This window comes from Oncorhynchus nerka, linkage group LG10 (assembly GCF_034236695.1).
Source record: "Oncorhynchus nerka isolate Pitt River linkage group LG10, Oner_Uvic_2.0, whole genome shotgun sequence".
NCBI lineage: Eukaryota > Metazoa > Chordata > Actinopteri > Salmoniformes > Salmonidae > Oncorhynchus > Oncorhynchus nerka.
The window spans coordinates 67,125,423-67,145,733 of record NC_088405.1 but is presented as its reverse complement, the minus strand read 5'-3'; the positions used below and the strand labels follow the sequence as shown (position 1 = coordinate 67,145,733).

The window sequence follows — 20,311 nt, the reverse complement described above, 5'->3', positions numbered from 1 at the left end:
CATTAACAAATAGCACAGCAAATAAACACGCTAACAAGATGGCTGACGTGACACTGTCCGGAGTGTCCGCCCTCTGTTCTTGTGTGTTTATTTATTTAGCCTACTGATATAAATCTGTCAGCATCACATTCAAGCATCCTCTATTATACAGTACATGTCTATTGAGTTCCTGAGGTGAAGAGCCTATTCTGATGTTATTCCTCCCTGTACTTTCCAGGCTCCACACGGCCCAGAGAGCCATCAAGCAGACCCAGGTGACCGTGCAGAAGATCGGCAAGGATATTGAGGAGAAGCTAAGGACGACAACGGCCTGCACCAAGCGTGTGAGTCAGCCAGCCACATACAGATCCTCCACTGATCTCTTCTCATCTGCAACTCATTCTCTTGCGAACCCATTATCTACGTCGTGCCAGTATCACGTGTTTATGTGCTAACTACAATAGTCAGTTAGTTAGATGAGACCTCTGGCTATGAGAACTGAAATATACTTATTTAAAGTGTATTTAAGATAATTGTGCTGAACCAGATAAGCAGCAGCAGCTACTCCTGTATTCAGCCAAAATGACCACCTCTAACCCTCTATTGCAGGGGGGCTTTTTAACAAGACACCCACGATTTGTCTCCAACCTCGTCTTTATCCTCGAGTCAAATCAAAACTAATAGAAAGCAAGCATATTTAACATTTTTGTAATTTGCAGCCACACTGCTGTGAAAATGGAGCGGTAATCCTAGGTTTTGAATGTTGTGTTTATTGTAAGTGCACACTTCACAAGCTCCTGTTATAAAAGCCCTGGGGCTCTTGACACCTCCATGTTTTGGTGCTCAAGGTATATGCTACACTATTACGTCAAAAGCAGATTTGTGCAGATAGGATTTAACCCCCCTCCACAGCTTTCTTTTAAAGCAGGGATGGGCAACTTTGAGTTGGGTGGAGGCCACAAGAAATCTGAACTCTTCATGGGGGGCTGTAGTGGCTCATGTGTCTGCGTCCCCACATCCATACCCATACATGCAGTCAACTGATTTTTGCAATCAATCTATTTGTGCAGTTAAACTACATAACTCTCTTAACTAAATGCATTCAACCAGTAGCCAGGGCCGGCCCCAGCCTTTTGGGGGCCCTAAAATTTGTTTATTGGGCCTCCCCTTGCCTGGCTACCCAGACTCCTTGCTACCACCAAATGTTACGTCACGCCCACAGAGGTTAGTTTCCTATCCACTATGAGTCTGGATCTGAGTACCTCCGCGACCCTTCACCGAATGCGAACACATTCAGGGCCGTCTGATTGTTCCAGAAACCGATGGGTTGTACCAGACCCAGTACACACGCAGTTTTGGTTAGAGACAATCCATTCGCTAATGACTTTGTTTTGTACAACGCCCCTCATGCCCCACAAACGACTTCAATGATGGCGGTTTCAGACCGAAGTATGTTGCGAACGACAGAGCAGTGGAAGAATTGAGTGTGAGTCGTCAGGCTAGGCCACTCTACGTCGTGGCAAAACCTTTTACTGGGCCCCAGTCTTGGCAATGGAGAGAAAATGTTACGTTTGAAAGTACATTTCCTGCAATTTTGCTATTAGGCGAAGAGAACATGTTGCAATTTCACAATACTTTTCATGCAATTCTACTCATTTTGCCATGGGCACAGAGAACTAATGTGCCGTTTTTAAAGCTTATTTCCTGTCATTTCACATATTTGTCCATGACTTATGCTGTTAATATGATGTCTGAGTGAGAGTGACTAACAAAATCAATGGCTGAACTGGCTGGACTAACTTACCGATCTAAAAGTTCTTATCTGACAGGGCTCATTGAGTGACCGTCAGTGACTGCCAAAAGTGTGTCGGCCGTCAGAGGAGACTGCTCCAACAGTCTCTTCTTGTTGTTCACCTCAACACCTCAGACATCTGTCACCCTCTATCTGTCCCTCAGCCTTTTGATATCTAAATGTTGTGTTCTTTACCGCTGAATTAGTCTGAGGCAGTCCGGTGATGAAGGCCCACACACACACAGAGCACAACTCTCCTATTGAAACGGGCTTGTGGCTGGTACTTCACCTCAATGAAACATTCCAAGGCTTTTCAGAGTTCACCTCAGCTAATAAATCATGTTATACCTCCTTCAGATCAGCTCAGCCCCCGCTGCTCTCTCTGTGTACTGTAGCTTAGACCGCTCCTTTTAATATCATTTTATTGAGTTAGTGGTTTCAAAAGAGGGGAGCATTGTGTGTGTCTTACACTGGGTCTCCCTCTCTGTGTGTGAATTCTCTCTGTTAGTATCCCTCTCGCCCTCAGTCTGCCCACGCCTTCTCTTGTCTGTGTGGGATCAAAGAGTGCAGAGGTGAGGCCACCACCACGGCCCACCGTGGCCCTTTCACCCTCTCACCCACACTCTGCCATTGATCTCCAGGGTTACGGCCAGGTTATTCCTCTGTCGCTGTTGACTCAGCTGACCGACAGAGTCTTTGATGTCCTGGGGCCCTTCAAACAGGCTGTAGGACATGCATGCACGAATGAAAGCACGCGCACACACACCATGCACACACACACACACACACACAGGTAGGTGCGTATTTACGCACGCACACACACACACTCACGCAAACACACACACGTGCATGCACACACACAGTCACGTATTCGCATGCACACAGACTACATACAGCGCGCGCGCACACACACACAGTCACGTATTCGCATGCACACAGACTACATACAGCGCGCGCACACACACACACACACACACACACACACTGGCACATATTCGCATGTACACACAGACTACATACAACACACACACATTGGCCACACCCTACCTGTCAACTCTGGACCACAGGAGGGCAGTGGTTCGTGGTTAACACGCCAGCTGCAGCATTCCTGCACTCCATATGGGCTGTGACACTCAGGGAGATGGAGGTTTTATCTGGCCTGTCTGAGTGACTGACACCCGCTCTTTTCCTACAAAAGCCTCATAAGACTTCGATAAGAGGCCTATCAGCGTTTACTCTGATCCTGGCTGCGATCGCCGTCTCTGTGTCTGTTTGTGTGTGTTGATACCACATGCTGCTCTAGACAACTGGCAAAATAAAGGTGTTCTCTAAGGTTAATTTTTGATGGGTCAGAGGATGGAAGAATGCAGGACTGATTGGGACCATCATATCAAGCAGCCAGACTGGGAAAGGAGAGAGCTGCTCAGGCAGGTAACTCTCTCTCTGGCCTTCATGAACCTTTTCCTTGGTGGTGGATTATGATACCGATCAGAGGAATCGAAGGGGGTTTGAGATGGAGGAGGATGAGCGCTATTCGCTGTATACCTGTCGCAAGACCCACTGCTTGTTGTTTATTTATAAAACACTGTTAGGGCTCACTCCCCCCTATCTGATATACCTACTGCAGCCCTCATCCTCCACATACAACACCCGCTCTGCCAGTCACATTCTGTTTAAGGTCCCCAAAGCACACACATCCCTGGGTCGCTCGTCTTTTCAGTTCGCTGCGGCTAGCGACTGGAACAAGCTGCAAAAAACACTCCAACTGGACAGTTTTATCTCAATCTCTTCATTCAAAGACTCAATCATGGATATATTTACTGCTTTGTGTGATGTATTGTAGTCTCTACCTTCTTGCCCTTTGGGCTGTTGTCTGTGCCCAATAATGTTTGTACCATGTTTTGTGCTGCTACCATGTTGTTGTCATGTGTTGCTGCCATGCTATGTGGTTGTCTTCGGTCTCTCCTTATGTTGTTGTTGTCCTTTTTTGAAACATATTTTTTTATCCCAGCCTCCCAGTAGGCCGTCATCGTAAATAAGAATTTGTTTTTAACTGACTTGCCTAGTTAAATAAAAATAAACAAATCCCTCTATCCATCTCTATCCATCTCTATCCATCTCGCTCTCTCGCTCTCTCTCTCTCTCATATATATATATCTTCCCCACCTATGTGCCCAGCGAAAGAGCAAGCGCTGTTCTTCATTTGGGGTAGTACATCCAGGGCTGGAGGGGTCCTCCCAACAGGGTCTTAAATGAACCCCAGATAGAGTGAGATGTTAGGGGCTGATGGGGAGACACCCTGTGGTGGCTGGACATGTTGACTAATGACCTGCATACTGAGCGCTCTATCCAGGTCTACCCAGGCCATGGAGCATGTGGTGAGCTAGATGTCACCTGACACTCGGTGTTAGGAGGGAGAGTCATCTGGTGTTGATGCCAGCACTGTGTGTGTGTGACCCTGAACCACCTCCTCCCAACACCAAAAGCCTGCTAGGATACTTATGGTGTACTGTACAATTTCTGAGATGGTACCACATTTATCACGTCACCTCCACAATAGTTTGTGTCTCATGATAATTTATCATATGCCCCTTCCTTCCCTCCAATCGAGACCATTTGGAAGCCATCTGGAAACAAACACACAGCGCAGCTTCACTCTTACTGCTCTGACAGTCTGCAGTGTTTGATATGGTGATAGACTGGAACGTCAGGCTGTGTTTATTACCCTCATGGGGCTATAGGGCTACCCATTCATTCACAGCAGGATTCAGTCTGTCTGTCCACTCCGATGTAATCATTGTCTTGTGTTTCACTGGCCCTGCCCCCTCCGTCACCCCTGTGCCCTGCAGTTCCTCCCTCAGACATTATCAATCTACAGCCAGCTGTCTACCGACCAGGGAAGAGAAGGGGTTATCGTCTACCTGGAATGGCCTTGGATGGTTAGGACTGTCATACGATGCCTAACTGTAACTCAATGCTCCCCTCCCCACCAAGAAGGTGAAGTTAGGAAGACAAGGATGTTGGATAGTCTGAAGCTGTCAAATGAAAGGAGTGCTAAGAGGATGCTCCCTCTTCAGACTTTCTGACTCCAGTCTTGCTAAAGCCCTGCTAAAGCCCTGCTAAATACAAAGCCTGTCCACCTCTGGCCTGCTCGCCTCCCTACCACTGAGGAAGTACAGTTCCCGCGCAGCCCAGTCAAAACTGTTCGCTGCTCTGGCCCCCCAATGGTGGAACAAACTCCCTCACGACGCCAGGACAGCGGAGTCAATCACCACCTTCCGGAGACACCTGAAACCCCACCTCTTTAAGGAATACCTAGGATAGGATAAAGTAATCCTTCTCACCCCCCCCTCCCCCTTAAAAGATTTAGATGCACTATTGTAAAGTGGCTGTTCCACTGGATGTCTTAAGGTGAACGCACCAATTTGTAAGTCGCTCTGGATAAGAGCGTCTGCTAAATGACTTAAATGTTTACAAACACAGTCTGCAGTGTAAGAGAAAACGCCAGAAATGAGGTTTGTCACGATACCAGTATCTCTATACTTGGATGTATCGTGGCAAGGAAACAAAGCCTGAAGTGGATGTAGTTGTTTTTTTAGAAACAAACAGCATTATGTTGTCACATTTGTTTATTTGGCAAGCTATAGCATCCATACTTTTACATGAAGTAGGTTTTTATAAGACCATAGAGTTTAGTCTAATTTGTGTTTTTATTTTTTTGCCATGGACAATCTGCTATCGTAGTATCGCGATACTGGTATTGTGATAACCTTACTAGAAATGAAGCTCCCATCAGGACAAGTCTGTTGGTTAGTCTGCAGCTGACATGAATGAATAGGTGATGTTGGTGGTCTCTTATCTTCCTCTCCTCCTAGACTTTGACTCAGCTCTGATAAAGCCCAAGCCTTTCTTAACATACAGCCTTCAATGTTAGAGAAAGGGGCAGAAGTGAGGAAGTTCTAGTCAGGATGTGGCAGCTAAGGGCCCAGCCTCTCCTCTCCTGACTGCAGTCAGCTTTGCTCCAGGCCTTAGTGAGGGTTCAGCCACAATGTCCGTCCCAGAATGAACCCTTCCCTGCACACTCAGCCTAACCCATCGGCACAGATTCCTACCTCCACAAACGCAAGTGCACACTGCTCTTGTCCACAACTTCTATCAGATACCATTTTGCTGCTTAACATCCTGGTCCTTCACACCAGTTAGTGCGGTATTGTTTCTCTCGCTTGACAGTGACCTTATCTCACTTTTGCCTTCTGCATGAGGGAGATTTTACCGTAATTCTATTACCAAACTGTATCTGCACAGTTTTTCCAATAAATGTTAACAAAATATATTTATTTACTGTGTAAATAGTTCAAAGTAGTCATTGTGCATAGAGTTGTATGGTTTGAAATCAATGCTTTTTGTTTGGCATACACTACGATTTTTAATTTCAAAATGTAAGTGGAATTCCGTTACCGTGGAATTTCTCATGAGGATCTCCGATTTCTGTCGTGGAGGCTGATTTAGGGGTTGTTTTGAAATAATTTGTTTGAGGCCCCACCATAGATGGATAGAGGACTCATCTTTGTATCTGTGCCATTGTGGTGTCTGATGGCGTAGGCAGCACCATTGAAGCAATCTCCATTTTGAAGTAGTCTTCTTCATTTTCTTCTTCAGGAGGGATCAGCCAATGAAGTTGCAAGTCCCACTCAGTTGACTAAATGAAAATGGTGGAAGCCCTCAATGGTGCTGCCCATGCAAATATATTATTTTGGCCACTAGAGTCCTCTGTCATTCTCTGTGGGCCCCACTTGTCTTCGCTCATCCAGGATTAACCGTGTCTTTTGGGTTAGTAGAGGCGTATTGAATGAGTTCGCTACGTGATTGGCCCTAGATTACATGGTTTGTTCTAAAGGACCTAATGGGGGTATGGTGGTAGGCGGGGACAATTAAAAGCACTTGCTGTGGTGAATCGCTATGTATTCTGTCTCTTTCTGTTTATCCTTCCTTTTTCTCTCCCTTGATCTTTTGTCTCTTTTCTCTCTTTTCTATCTCTTTCTTTTCAAATGTTTCTCTCTCTCCATACCCGCCTCTGTTTGCAGAAGAAGGAGCGGGAGTGTATGCAGCTGCGTCTGGGAACGCTACGCAGTGAGCTGGAGAGACAGAGGAAGGCGCTGGGCCGGGAGACAGACCTGCGACAGAAGGAGAGAGCAGTGCTTCAGAAGAAAGGTAAATGGCATTTGGAGTTGCACCTTAAAGACACAATAGACAGGCATTTCCACAAGGCCACAATTTTAAATAGCGTACATTGTGGGACTGGGGGTTCACATGGGATTGTATTCCTAATACGTGCTTTACACAGCGTGCGTTCTAAACAGCACCCTATTCCCTATATAGCTCACACTACTTTTGGCCAAAAGTATTTCAATACAAAGGAAATATGTGGCCATTTGGAACGCAACCCACAGACAGGTACACTTTGGGTCAGCCAACAGCTGTTCTTGGTGTTCTCTACTGTATTTTACTGCATATTCCACTCCGAACATTTACAGTAGAGTACATTTACATTACATTTAAGTCATTTAGCAGAGTACACTACAGCACCTCACATACAGGAAACCTCTTTCACTGTTGAACGCCTGGAGGCTCTGAGTCACTCCTTCACGGTGACTGTTTTCCCTGGCCGTGTGACACTTTCAGACAGAGAAATGTCTTTGCCGGCCAGCCAAGTTGTCCTACCAGGGCCGGTAAAGTAAATCCTTTGCCTTTTATGGTGTCATTCAGCCAATTATATGGGTTGAATAACTGCAGGTTGTATCATGTCTGGGATGGGTGGGTTTGTTTTATAGGCCAGTTTACTGCTGCATATCTGGTATGTCCACAGGGAAATAAAACACCAAGCAGAGTTCATATCCACACCACCATACCATGATGGACACGCACAGACAAGTTCATGCACTCACACAATCAGACACGCATACATACATATACTGTACACGTGCAAATGTATCATTCTCTCACTCTCTGACCCCCTCTCTCCAGGTCCCTCCTTCTACCTCTTCTGTTTTCTCTGAACAGTCTGTTTTTGTATTTGTTTAACATCAGGGTAGGGTGGGTTCTGAGAGGACTTGGGTGGACTAAGGCTCTGAGGGATCCAAGCTCTGTGTTTGACCAAGGGGCTAGCTTAATTCTCCCTAAGATGACTTCTGTTAATGATTGGCTGGCTGTCTGCACTGCAGCACATCATCCCTGCACACACTGTGTTCTTAACATCCAGGCTCACACACAGTAAGCCAACCAACCAACATGCATGGATGAACGCACACACACAGACACTACAAGGAGGGGTCAAGGAAAGGTTCTCTTTGTGTCCCTGTCCTGATGAATGGACCTTAATCCTCTGTCACCACTCAGACCACTGCTGGAGGGAAATCCTGGTCACAAATAGAGAATGTCCTTTGTGAAGAGAGGACAGGTGCTTATTTAAACAAACAAGGAAAAGTACCTGGTAGTAGATAAGAGCAGGTTAGGTATGTGTGGTTTCCATGGTAACACCATCATTTGACTCACCTCAGTAAACTACTAGGACCAGCGAGCCTTGTCATTAGCTCCAGTCTCTGTCCACCCCATGCTACCCACTAGGCTACATTATATTGAGCTTTTCTGAAACCGTGTCGGAATCACATCTGCACTGTCTGTTTCCAATCCTCAGTCTTTTCTGTGAAATGACTGTTTTTCTGACGATCCCCTTTACTGTCAACAAATGGGGGTAAAACACAAATATACAGTACTGGGGTGGCGTGCGTGCGTGCGTGTGTGTGTGAGGGTAGTGATGGGTTGGGGGTTTCATGAGTCTTGTTTAATATTGCCACAGGTATGTGATGAATGCTATGAAGCTGGTAGACACTGTGCATGCGTGAGTGAGTGCGCCGCGCTTGGCCACTATGACTGTGTGAAGATACAGCATACAGGAGAGCACCAGGGTAAGTTAACAGGCTGTCCAATGGCTGCTGATTTGCTATGATGGTGGACTGCCGGCATCCCTGTGTGTGTCTATGCGTGTGTAAGAGGCCTGAGCAGAGCTGTAATTCTTTGCAGAGACAAAGCCCAGAGAAAACGGAGCATTATTTTAACCTTAACCCCCACAGTCCTCTGCTTAATCATGCTGTCCCAATTATTATTATTGTAACTCCTGCTTTTCAACATCTTTCTTTCGTCTTTTAGAATGAACGGGCTCAGAGGGGTCACAATTTCCTCTCACCTAATTTTCCCCTCTACCACCTTGAGCAGCTGTTATAAATTAGGGTGGTAAAAAGTATTTATCGCGGTTATTAACAGTAGTTATTTTCCCTCTCTGCCACGGCACAGAGGCGACTGTAGGCCAATAAACGTCAGTGGCGGAGTTAGTTACCCAGAGTTAAGAGTCAGGATTTATAAAGTGGCGAGAGATGTGGGGGGGTATCTATCACTGGACTTAGCGCAGCTCTCTGGTCCCCCACTAAACCTATCAACAGTATACCCACAGTCACCAGCTCCCTCAGCTGCACAGCGACCATGTTGAATTATTGAGGGCGAGAGAGGGCGACTGTGACTGACATTTTTACTAATGAGTGATAGAGTGGTATTACTGGACTGGAGGGGGCCTATAAGAGCAGGTAGGAGCAACTTGAGAGACATCTCTTTCTCTTGTTATTTCTCTCGCCCTCTCTTTCAATCTCTTTCAGCCTTTTTCTCTCTCTACACTTAACATTGTGTGTGTGAGAGACTTGAAGGGGTTTGATGACGACAAGGCCGGTCTGTTGGATCGCTTTGTGTTGAAAACGATCTGCGTTCCAGCCTTCTAATTCTCTCGCTCTCTCTCACTCTCTCACTCTCTCTCTCGCTTTCTTGCTCTCTCGCCCCCCCCCCCCTTGCACAGAGAGCGTGAGCAACCTCAAGATGTTCTCCAGGCCTTTCATCAGGGCAGAGGAGAGAAGGATGGAGAGAGTGTAGCAGGGCTGTGGAAAAGGAAAGGAGGGCTTATTGAAGGGCAGACATCCTGTCTTGTACCAACACTGGCCACAACAGACACGTCCTCCATCGTTACACAGTAACACACCCTGTCCTTGCTTCATGATTTTATCCCCTTCTTCCTCCACATTTCCTTTGCTCTCTCTCCCTCCAACTCTCTCTTACTCTCTCCCCCCTCTCTCTCCCTCTCTACTCTTTACTGAGATGGAAAGAGGTAGCTCTTTATAGTAGGGTGTGTGGGTGTTTTTCCACCCGTGACATGGAGGTAGTGAAGGCGGATATTATTATTTTGTCTCTGAAGGGCGAACACAACAACATTGGAGAGTGGTGAAAGATCAACATCTCTAAAGCTGTGTGACGTAGCCAAACAGCACCACAGGGTAGCCCTCCACACACACACATTTTTACACAGTCTCCATTTGTTTTAGTTTGGCAGCAGAGGCTTGATGCCTAGGAGACTGGGGTGGAGGGGTAGTAGTGGTGGTTCCATAAAAGCCAGGGCAAGCTAAGGGCCTATGCAGGTGAAGGGGGCCTTTAGAAAGCTGTTTTCAAGTCTTTGCTTAAACCAAAAGGGGCTTAAACCAAAAGGGCTGGCTATTCTGTTCCATTCCAGACAGTAATTCTTATCATTCTTAATCTGATGAAGATTTGGCCCTGGCCTCCGAACCTCCCCTTCGCTTATCCTCCATGTACCCCCCCCATATCCTCCCTGCCACCCCGCTTTGGTGTTTCTGTCTGGGCATAACAACTTTGACATGTAACATGAAGTGGAAGAGCGGGTCATTTGAACCAACTGGGTTTGAAGTTGTGTGTATTGGAGCAACTCTATCTGTGCTGCGTTCAGCCTGTCAACAGTGGTGTACATGGGATGGTTTGGAGGGAGTTGGGGTTTGTATTTATGCTTCTCTTTATTTGACTAAATGTTTATTTACAAAAGTAAAACAAATCCTGCCATCATTATTCATGTGTAGCTGTTTTATGTGCTGTGTGTGGGGAGGATGTTTTATTTTTATTTTCCTGATCAAAGTAGCAGTGTGAAGTTACCAGTGTTTAATGGAGAAGGCATCAGACCAACAATTTCTACCAGTATGTGTTTCATGTGCAACCAGAGGAAAAAACTCTAGACCACCTTTACTCTACACACAGAAACGCATACAAAGCTCTCCCTCACCCTCCATTTGGAAAATCTGACAATAATTCTATCCTCTTGATTCTTGCTTACTAACAGAACCTAAGGCAGGAAGTACCAGTGACTTGCTCAATACGGAAGTGGTCTCATGACGCAGATGTTAACCTACTGGACTGTTTTGCTAGCACAGACTGAAATATGTTCCGGGATTCATCTGATGGCATTCAGGAGTATACCATCTCAGTCACCGGCTTTATCAATAAGTGCATTGATGACATCGTTCCCACAGTGACCGTACATACAGTGCCTTCGGAAAGTATTCAGACCCCTTGACTTTTTTCACATTTTGTTACATTACAGCCTTATTCTAAAATGGATTAAATAAAAAATACATCCTCAGCAATCTACACACTATACCCCATAATGACCAAGTGAAAGCAGTTTTTAATACATGTATTTATTCATACAAATGTATTAATAATAAAAAACAGATCCGTATGTAAATAAGGTATTCTGACCCTTTGCGATGAGACTCTAAATTGAGCTCAGGTGCATCCTGTTTCCATTGATCATCCTTGATGTTTCTACAACTTGATTGGAGTCCACCTGTGGTAAATTAAATTGATTGGACATCATTTGAAAAGGAACACACCTGTCTATATAAGGTCCCACAGTTGACAGTGCATGTCAGAGCAAAAACCAAGCCAGGGGGAATATTTGGTGGAGGATGGCTGGCGCAGAGAGGATGGCTGACTTTTTACATGCTCTTAACCAACTGTGCTATGTTGTTAGTTTTTTAAAAACTTATTTTGTACATAATGTTGCTGCTACCATCTCTTATGACTGAAAATAACTTCTGGACATCAGAACTGCGATTACTCAACTCAAACTGGAAGAAGCTTTTTCCTTTAACGAGTCCGACGAGAAGGATTTACTGCTTTCCCGGGAACAGGCCCAAATCTCCGTCATTTGCTTAAAGAAAAGACGGAGAAAAAGGGGGCGGAGGTCGGGGAGCCGTCTGCAAATTCGTAGGCGAGCGAATAAACCTGAACTACAATCCATTCTATTGGCCAATGTGCAATCATTGGAAAATTAAATCAGTAACCTACTATCAAGATTATCCTACCAACCGGTCATTAACTGTAATATCTTATATTTCACCGAGTCGTGACTGAATGAAGGCATGGTTAATATAGAGCTGGCAGGATTTTCCATGCACCGCCAGAGCAGAGAAGCTACGTCTGGTAAGCCAAGGGGTGGGTGTGTGTGTCTATTCGTCAATAGCAGCTGGTGCGTGATGTCTAATATTAAAGAAGTCTTGAGGTATTGCTTGCCTGAGGAGTACCTTATGTAGACCACACTTTCTACCAAGTGAGTTCTCATCTATATTATTCATAGCCGTCTATTTACCACCAAGTAACTCTATGCCATAAGCAAACAAGAAAATGCTCATCCAGAAGCAGTGCTTCTAGTGGCCGGGGACTTTAATGCAGTTAAACTTAAATCTGTTTTACCTCATTTCTACCAGCATGTCACGTGCAACCAGAGAAAAACAACTGGAGGATGCTACGCTACAGGACTGTTTTGCTAGCACAGACTGGAATATGTTCCGGGATTCATCCAACGACATTGAGGAGTATACCACCTCAGTCATCGGCTTCATCAATAAGTACATCGACAACGTCATCCCCACTGTGGCGGTATGTACATATCCCAACCAGAAGCCATGGATTACAGGCAACATCTGCATCGAGCTAAAGGCTAGAGCTGCCACTTTCAAGGAGCGGGAAACTAATCTGGGCGCTTATAAGAAATCCCACTATGCCCTCAGATGAACCATCAAACAGGCAAAGCGTCAATACAGGATTAAGATTGAGTTCTACTACACCGGCTCTGACACTCGCCAGATGTGGTAGGGCTTGCAAACTATTACGGACTACAAAGGGAAGCCCAGCCGCGAGCTGTCCAGTGAAACGAGCCGACCAGATGAGTTAAATGATATTTACGTGCACTTCAAGGCAAGCAACACTGAAGCATGCATGAGAGCACCAGCTATTCCGGATGACTGTGTGATCATGCTTTCCGTAGCCGATGTAAGACCTTTTAAACAGGTCAACATTCACAAGGCTGCAGGGCCAGATGGATTACCAGGATGTGTACTCCAAGCATGCTCTGACCAACTGGCAAGTGTCTTCACTGACATTTTCAACCTCTCCTTGACAGAGTCTGTAATACCTAAATGTTTCAAGCAGACCACTATAGTCCCTGTTCCCAAGAACACAGAGGTAACCTGCCTAAATGACTACCGACCCGTAGCACTCATGTCTGTAGCTATAAAGTGCTTTGAAAGGACTATTATGGCTCACATAAACACCATCATCACAGAAACCCTAGACCCAACTCCAATTTGTGTAATGCCCCAACAGATCCACAGATGATGCAATCTCTATTGCACTCCACACTGCCCTTTCCCACCTGGACAAAAGGAACACCTATGTGAAAATGCTATTCATTGACTACAGCTCAGCGTTCAACACCATAGTGCCCACAAAGCTCATCACTAAGCTATGGACCTTGGGACTAAACACCTCCCTCTGTAACTGGATCCTATACTTCCTGATGGGCCGCCTCCCGGTAGTAAGGGTAGGCAACAACCTATCAAGAAGATGATCGTGGACTACAGGAAAAGGAGGACACCCCCATTTTCATAGACGAGGTTGTAGTGGAACAGGTTGAGAGCTTTAAGTTCCATGGTGTCCACATCACCAATAAACTATCACTCCAAGACAGTTGTGAAGAGGGCATGACAAAGCCTATTCCCCCTCAGGAGACTGAAAAGATTTGTCAATGGTCCTCAGATCCTTAAGTTCTACAGCTCCACCATCAAGAGCATCCTGACCGATTGCATCACTGCCTGGTATGTCAACTGCTCGGCCTCTGACCGCAAGGCTCTACAGAGGGTAGTGCATATGGCCCAGTACATCACTAGGGTCAAGCTTCCTGCCATCCATGACTTCTATATTAGGCGGTGTCAGAGGAAGGCCCTAAAACATTGCCAAAGACTCCAGTCACCGTAGTCGTATACTGTTCTCTCTGCTACCGCACGGCAAGTGCTAACGGAGCGCCAAGTCTAGGTCCAAAAGGCTTCTTATGAGCTTCCAAGCCATAAGACTGCTCAACAGCTAATCAAATGGCTACCCAGACTATTTGCGTTGACCCTCCCCCCAATTTTTGTGTTATGCTGCTGCTACTCTATCTATGCATAGTCACTTTACCCCTACCTACTTGTACATATTAGCTCAATTACCTTGACTAACCTGTGCCCCCGCACATTGACTCGGTACCAGTACCCCCTGTATATAGCCTCGTTATTGTGCTCTTAAACATTTTCTTAACTCTTATTTTTCTTAACTGCATTGTTAGTTAAGGGCTGGTAAGTAAGCATTTCATGGTAAGGTATTTGGTATTTCTGTTGTATTTGGCGGATGTGACAAAGTTTTGATTTGAACAATCACATCTAGATACTAGTGCAAATTCACCAGAACAGAACACACCTGGTAATTTACCACCTCATTTTCTCTCTCTCCCTGTTGCTTTCATCTCTTTCGCTATCTCTCTTAAATTCATCGCTCCTTTCTTTCCCTCTTTTCTTTCTTCTCGTATTCCTCTCTCATCCTCCCTTCTCATTCCCTAGAGGAAGCGTTCTCCACCAAATACCGGAGTCTGGAGCTTGAGAGGGAGTCGTTAACAGAGCAGCAGAAAGAATGTACTGCCAAAAGGTAAGTGTCAACCTGTAATTAAAGTATATCTTTTTACACACACACGCTCCCAGTTCGTTCACCGTGCCATCTGCTAGAAATGACCCAAGCCCCACAGAATGGCGTGTTCTAATATGCTGTCAATGGTTGTAAATGCTGTGGGGAGATTACAGCCTGCTTACCAAGAGGGGATGTTGGCTTAGCGCTGCCTATTTGTGTTTTTAGCCTGAGCGAGAGTAAGCAGATTGCGTCAAAGACCAGTCTGATGCCTTTGCCTGCAGGGGTGCACACTGTGTCGACCCTGTATATACACAGTTTGGTTGTCTGGCTACCTGGCAGTGATGGGACCAGAACAGGAGTAAAAGCACAATGCTACAGTATAAACACTAGCTGGCTGGGCAGCATGAAAAGATACCCACCAATGCATCATGTAAACAAGGAAATTGACTTTGACTGGAAAAATGTGTATGTATGGTTCAGTAGGTGGAAAAAAGTGTTTGTTAGAGAGAGTTGCTGAGTTCATGTAATAAGCAGGTTCCTGGAAGTCTGTCTGTGGTGGTTTGGGTTTAAATGGGGGATTGGAGGGTCTTGCATATGGACTTAACCAGAACGGTTAAGACAAAGTCTGCTGTACTGAGATGGGAGGTTTCTAGGAAGCATCTGTATCTTCTGAGTCGGCAGGCCGTGATGCACGGAGGCAGTCAGGCAGCCAGCCAGGGACGCACGGAGGCAGTCAGGCAAGCAGGCAGGGACGCACGGAGGCTGGCTGGCAAGCAGGCAGGGACGCACGGAGGCTGGCTGGCAGCCAGCCAGGGACGCACGGAGGCTGGCTGGCAGCCAGCCAGGGACGCACGGAGGCTGGCTGGCAGCCAGCCAGGGACGCACGGAGGCTGGCTGGCAGCCAGCCAGGGACGCACGGAGGCTGGCTGGCAGCCAGCCAGGGACGCACGGAGGCTGGCTGGCAGGCAGGCAGGGACGCACGGAGGCTGGCTGGCAGGCAGGCAGGGATGCACGGAGGCTGGCTGGCAGGCAGGCAGGGACGCACGGAGGCTGGCTGGCAGGCAGGCAGGGACGCACGGAGGCTGGCTGGCAGGCAGGCAGGGACGGGAGGCTGGCTGGCAGGCAGGCAGGGACGCACGGAGGCTGGCTGGCAGGCAGGCAGGGACGCACGGAGGCTGGCTGGCAGGCAGGCAGGGACGCACGGAGGCTGGCTGGCAGGCAGGCAGGGACGCACGGAGGCTGGCTGGCAGGCAGGCAGGGACGCACGGAGGCTGGCTGGCAGGCAGGCAGGGACGCACGGAGGCTGGCAGGCAGGCAGGGACGCACGGAGGCTGGCTGGCAGGCAGGCAGGCAGGGACGCACGAAGGCTGGCTGGCAGGCAGGCAGGGACGCACGGAGGCTGGCTGGCAGGCAGGCAGGGACGCACGGAGGCTGGCTGGCTGGCAGGCAGGGACGCACGGAGGCTGGCTGGCAGGCAGGCAGGGACGCACGGAGGCTGGCTGGCAGGCAGGCAGGGACGCACGGAGGCTGGCTGGCAGGCAGGCAGGGACGCACGGAGGCTGGCTGGCAGGCAGGCAGGGACGCACGGAGGCTGGCAGGCAGGCAGGGACGCACGGAGGCTGGCTGGCAGGCAGGCAGGCAGGCAGGGACGCACGGAGGCTGGCTGGCAGGCAGGCAGGCAGGGACGCACGGAGGCTGGCTGGCAGGCAGGCAGGCAGGGACGCACGGAGGCTGGCTGGCAGGCAGGGACGCACGGAGGCTGGCTGGCAGGCAGGCAGGCAGGCAGGGACGCACGGAGGCTGGCTGGCAGGCAGGCAGGCAGGGACGCACGGAGGCTGGCTGGCAGGCAGGCAGGCAGGCAGGGACGCACGGAGGCTGGCTGGCAGGCAGGCAGGGACGCACGGAGGCTGGCTGGCTGGCAGGCAGGCAGGGACGCACGGAGGCTGGCTGGCAGGCAGGCAGGCAGGGACGCACGGAGGCTGGCTGGCAGGCAGGGACGCACGGAGGCTGGCTGGCAGGCAGGTAGGGACGCACGGAGGCTGGCTGGCAGGCAGGCAGGCAGGCAGGCAGGGACGCACGGAGGCTGGCTGGCAGGCAGGCAGGGACGCACGGAGGCTGGCTGGCAGGCAGGCAGGCAGGGACGCACGGAGGCTGGCTGGCAGGCAGGCAGGCAGGGACGCACGGAGGCTGGCTGGCAGGCAGGGACGCACGGAGGCTGGCTGGCTGGCAGGCAGGGACGCACGGAGGCTGGCTGGCAGGCAGGCAGGCAGGGACGCACGGAGGCTGGCTGGCAGGCAGGCAGGGACGCACGGAGGCTGGCTGGCAGGCAGGCAGGCAGGGACGCACGGAGGCTGGCTGGCAGGCAGGCAGGCAGGGACGCACGGAGGCTGGCTGGCAGGCAGGCAGGGACGCACGGAGGCTGGCTGGCAGGCAGGCAGGGACGCACGGAGGCTGGCTGGCAGGCAGGCAGGCAGGGACGCACGGAGGCTGGCTGGCAGGCAGGCAGGCAGGGACGCACAGAGGCTGGCTGGCAGGCAGGGACGCACGGAGGCTGGCTGGCAGGCAGGCAGGGACGCACGGAGGCAGGCTGGCAGGCAGGCAGGGACGCACGGAGGCTGGCTGGCAGGCAGGCAGGGACGCACGGAGGCTGGCTGGCAGGCAGGCAGGCAGGGACGCACGGAGGCTGGCTGGCAGGCAGGGACGCACGGAGGCTGGCTGGCAGGCAGGCAGGCAGGCAGGGACGCACGGAGGCTGGCTGGCAGGCAGGCAGGGACGCACGGAGGCTGGCTGGCAGGCAGGCAGGCAGGCAGGCAGGCAGGGACGCACGGAGGCTGGCTGGCAGGCAGGCAGGGACGCACGGAGGCTGGCTGGCAGGCAGGCAGGGACGCACGGAGGCTGGCTGGCAGGCAGGCAGGCAGGGACGCACGGAGGCTGGCTGGCAGGCAGGCAGGGACGCACGGAGGCTGGCTGGCAGGCAGGCAGGGACGCACGGAGGCTGGCTGGCAGGCAGGCAGGGACGCACGGAGGCTGGCTGGCAGGCAGGCAGGCAGGGACGCACGGAGGCTGGCTGGCAGGCAGGCAGGGACGCACGGAGGCTGGCTGGCAGGCAGGCAGGGACGCACGGAGGCTGGCTGGCAGGCAGGCAGGGACGCACGGAGGCTGGCTGGCAGGCAGGCAGGCAGGGACGCACAGAGGCTGGCTGGCAGGCAGGGACGCACGGAGGCTGGCTGGCAGGCAGGCAGGGACGCACGGAGGCAGGCAGGGACGCACGGAGGCAGGCAGGGACGCACGGAGACTGGCTGGCAGGCAGGCAGGGACGCACGGAGGCTGGCTGGCAGGCAGGCAGGGAGGGACGCACGGAGGCTGGCTGGCTGGCAGGCAGGGACGCACGGAGGCTGGCTGGCAGGCAGGCAGGGACGCACGGAGGCTGGCTGGCAGGCAGGCAGGGACGCACGGAGGCTGGCAGGCAGGCAGGCAGGGACGCACAGAGGCTGGCAGGCAGGCAGGCAGGGACGCACGGAGGCTGGCTGGCTGGCAGGCAGGCAGGGACGCACAGAGGCAGGGACGCACGGAGGCAGGCAGGGACGCACGCACGCACGTACGGATGCTGGCTGGGACAAACTCACGCAGGCAGGGATGCTGGCTGGCTGGGACAAACTCACGCAGGCAGGGACGCACGGAGGCAGGCTTGCAGGCAGGCAGGGACGCACAGAGGCTGGCTGGCAGGCAGGCAGGGACGCACGGAGGCTGGCTGGCTGGCAGGCAGGCAGGGACGCACGGAGGCTGGCTGGCTGGCAGGCAGGCAGGGACGCACGGAGGCTGGCTGGCTGGCAGGCAGGCAGGGACGCACAGAGGCTGGCAGGCAGGCAGGCAGGGACGCACGGAGGCTGGCTGGCTGGCAGGGACGCACAGAGGCTGGCTGGCAGGCAGGCAGGGACGCACGCACGCACGTACGTACGGATGCTGGCTGGGACAAACTCACGCAGGCAGGGATGCTGGCTGGCTGGGACAAACTCACGCAGGCAGGGACGCACGGAGGAAGGCTGGCAGGCAGGCAGGGACGCACGGAGGCAGGCTGGCAGGCAGGCAGGGACGCACGCACGCACGGATGCTGGCTGGGACAAACTCACACAGGCAGGGATGCTGGCTGGCTGGGACAAACTCACGCAGGCAGGGATGCACGGAGGCAGGCAGACAGGAAGGGACGCACAGATGCAGGGAGGGAGGCAGGCAGGCAGGCAGGCAGGCAGGGACGAACGCACACACGCAGGCAGGCAGGCAGGGACGAACTCATGCAGGAAGGGATGAACTCACGCAGGCGGGGACGCACAGAGGGAGGCAGGGACGCACGGGGCAGGCAGGGACAAGGCAGGGACGCACGGAGGCACAGCAGGCAGGTAGGAACGCATGGAGGTAGGCAGGCAGGGACGCACGGAGGCAGACAGGCAGGCAGGGACGCACGGAGGCAGACAGGCAGGCAGGGACGCACGGAGGCAGGCAGACAGGCAGGCAGGGAGGGACGCACGGAGGCAGGCAGGCAGGCAGGCAGGCAGGGACGCACGGAGGCAGGCAGGGACGCACGGAGGCAGGCAGGCAGGCAGGCAGGGACGCACGGAGGCAGACAGGCAGGCAGGGACGCACGGAGGCAGACAGGCAGGCAGGGACGCACGGAGGCAGGCAGGGACGCACGGAGGCAGGCAGGGACGCACGGAGGCAGGCAGGGACGCACGGAGGCAGGCAGGGACGCACGGAGGCAGACAGGGACGCACGGAGGCAGACAGGGACGCACGGAGGCAGGCAGGGACGCACGGAGGCAGGCAGGGACGCACGGAGGCAGTCAGGGACGCACGGAGGCAGTCAGGCATGCAGGGACGCACGGAGGCAGTCAGGCAGGCAGGGACGCACGGAGGCAGACAGGCAGGCAGGGACGCACGGAGGCAGACAGGCAGGCAGGGACGCACGGAGGCAGACAGGCAGGCAGGGACGCACGGAGGCAGGCAGGGACGCGGGGCAGGCAGGACGAGGGAACGCACGGAGGCAGGCAGGCAGGACGAGGGAACGGGAGGCAGGCGGGCAGGCAGGGACGCACGGAGGCAGACAGGCAGGCAGGGACGCACGGAGGCAGGCAGGGACGCACGGAGGCAGGCGGGCGGGGACGCACGGAGGCGGGCGTGCGGGCGGGGACGCACGGAGGCGGGCGTGGGGGCAGGCAGGGACGCACGGAGGCGGGCGGGGACGCACGGAGGCGGGCGGGCGGGGCGGGCGGGGACGCACGGAGGCGGGCGGGGACGGGCAGGGAGGGAGACGGAGGCAGGCAGAGGCAGGCAGGGACGCACGGAGGCAGGCAGGCAGGCAGGCAGGCAGGGACGCACGGAGGCAGGCAGGGACGCACGGAGGCAGGCAGGCAGGCAGGCAGGGACGCACGGAGGCAGACAGGCAGGCAGGGACGCACGGAGGCAGACAGGCAGGCAGGGACGCACGGAGGAGGGACGCACGGAGGCAGGCAGGGACGCACGGAGGCAGGCAGGCAGGGACGCACGGAGGCAGACAGGGGGACGCACGGAGGCAGGCAGGGACGCACGGAGGCAGGCAGGGACGCGCACGGAGGCAGGCAGGGACAGGAGGCAGTCAGGGACGCACGGAGGCAGTCAGGCAGGCAGG

At 52.5% G+C, this 20,311-nt stretch overlaps 1 protein-coding gene across 1 annotated transcript in view; it reads left to right on the top strand.

Annotated features, from left to right (window-relative positions):
• LOC115135893 (UV radiation resistance-associated gene protein-like) overlaps positions 1-20,311 on the top strand; it is a 139,249-nt gene that overhangs the window by 26,441 nt on the left and 92,497 nt on the right. The window contains 3 exon segments of the mRNA XM_029671063.2: positions 218-323; positions 6,856-6,982; positions 14,587-14,671. Coding sequence (XP_029526923.2) covers positions 218-323; positions 6,856-6,982; positions 14,587-14,671 — 318 coding nt within the window.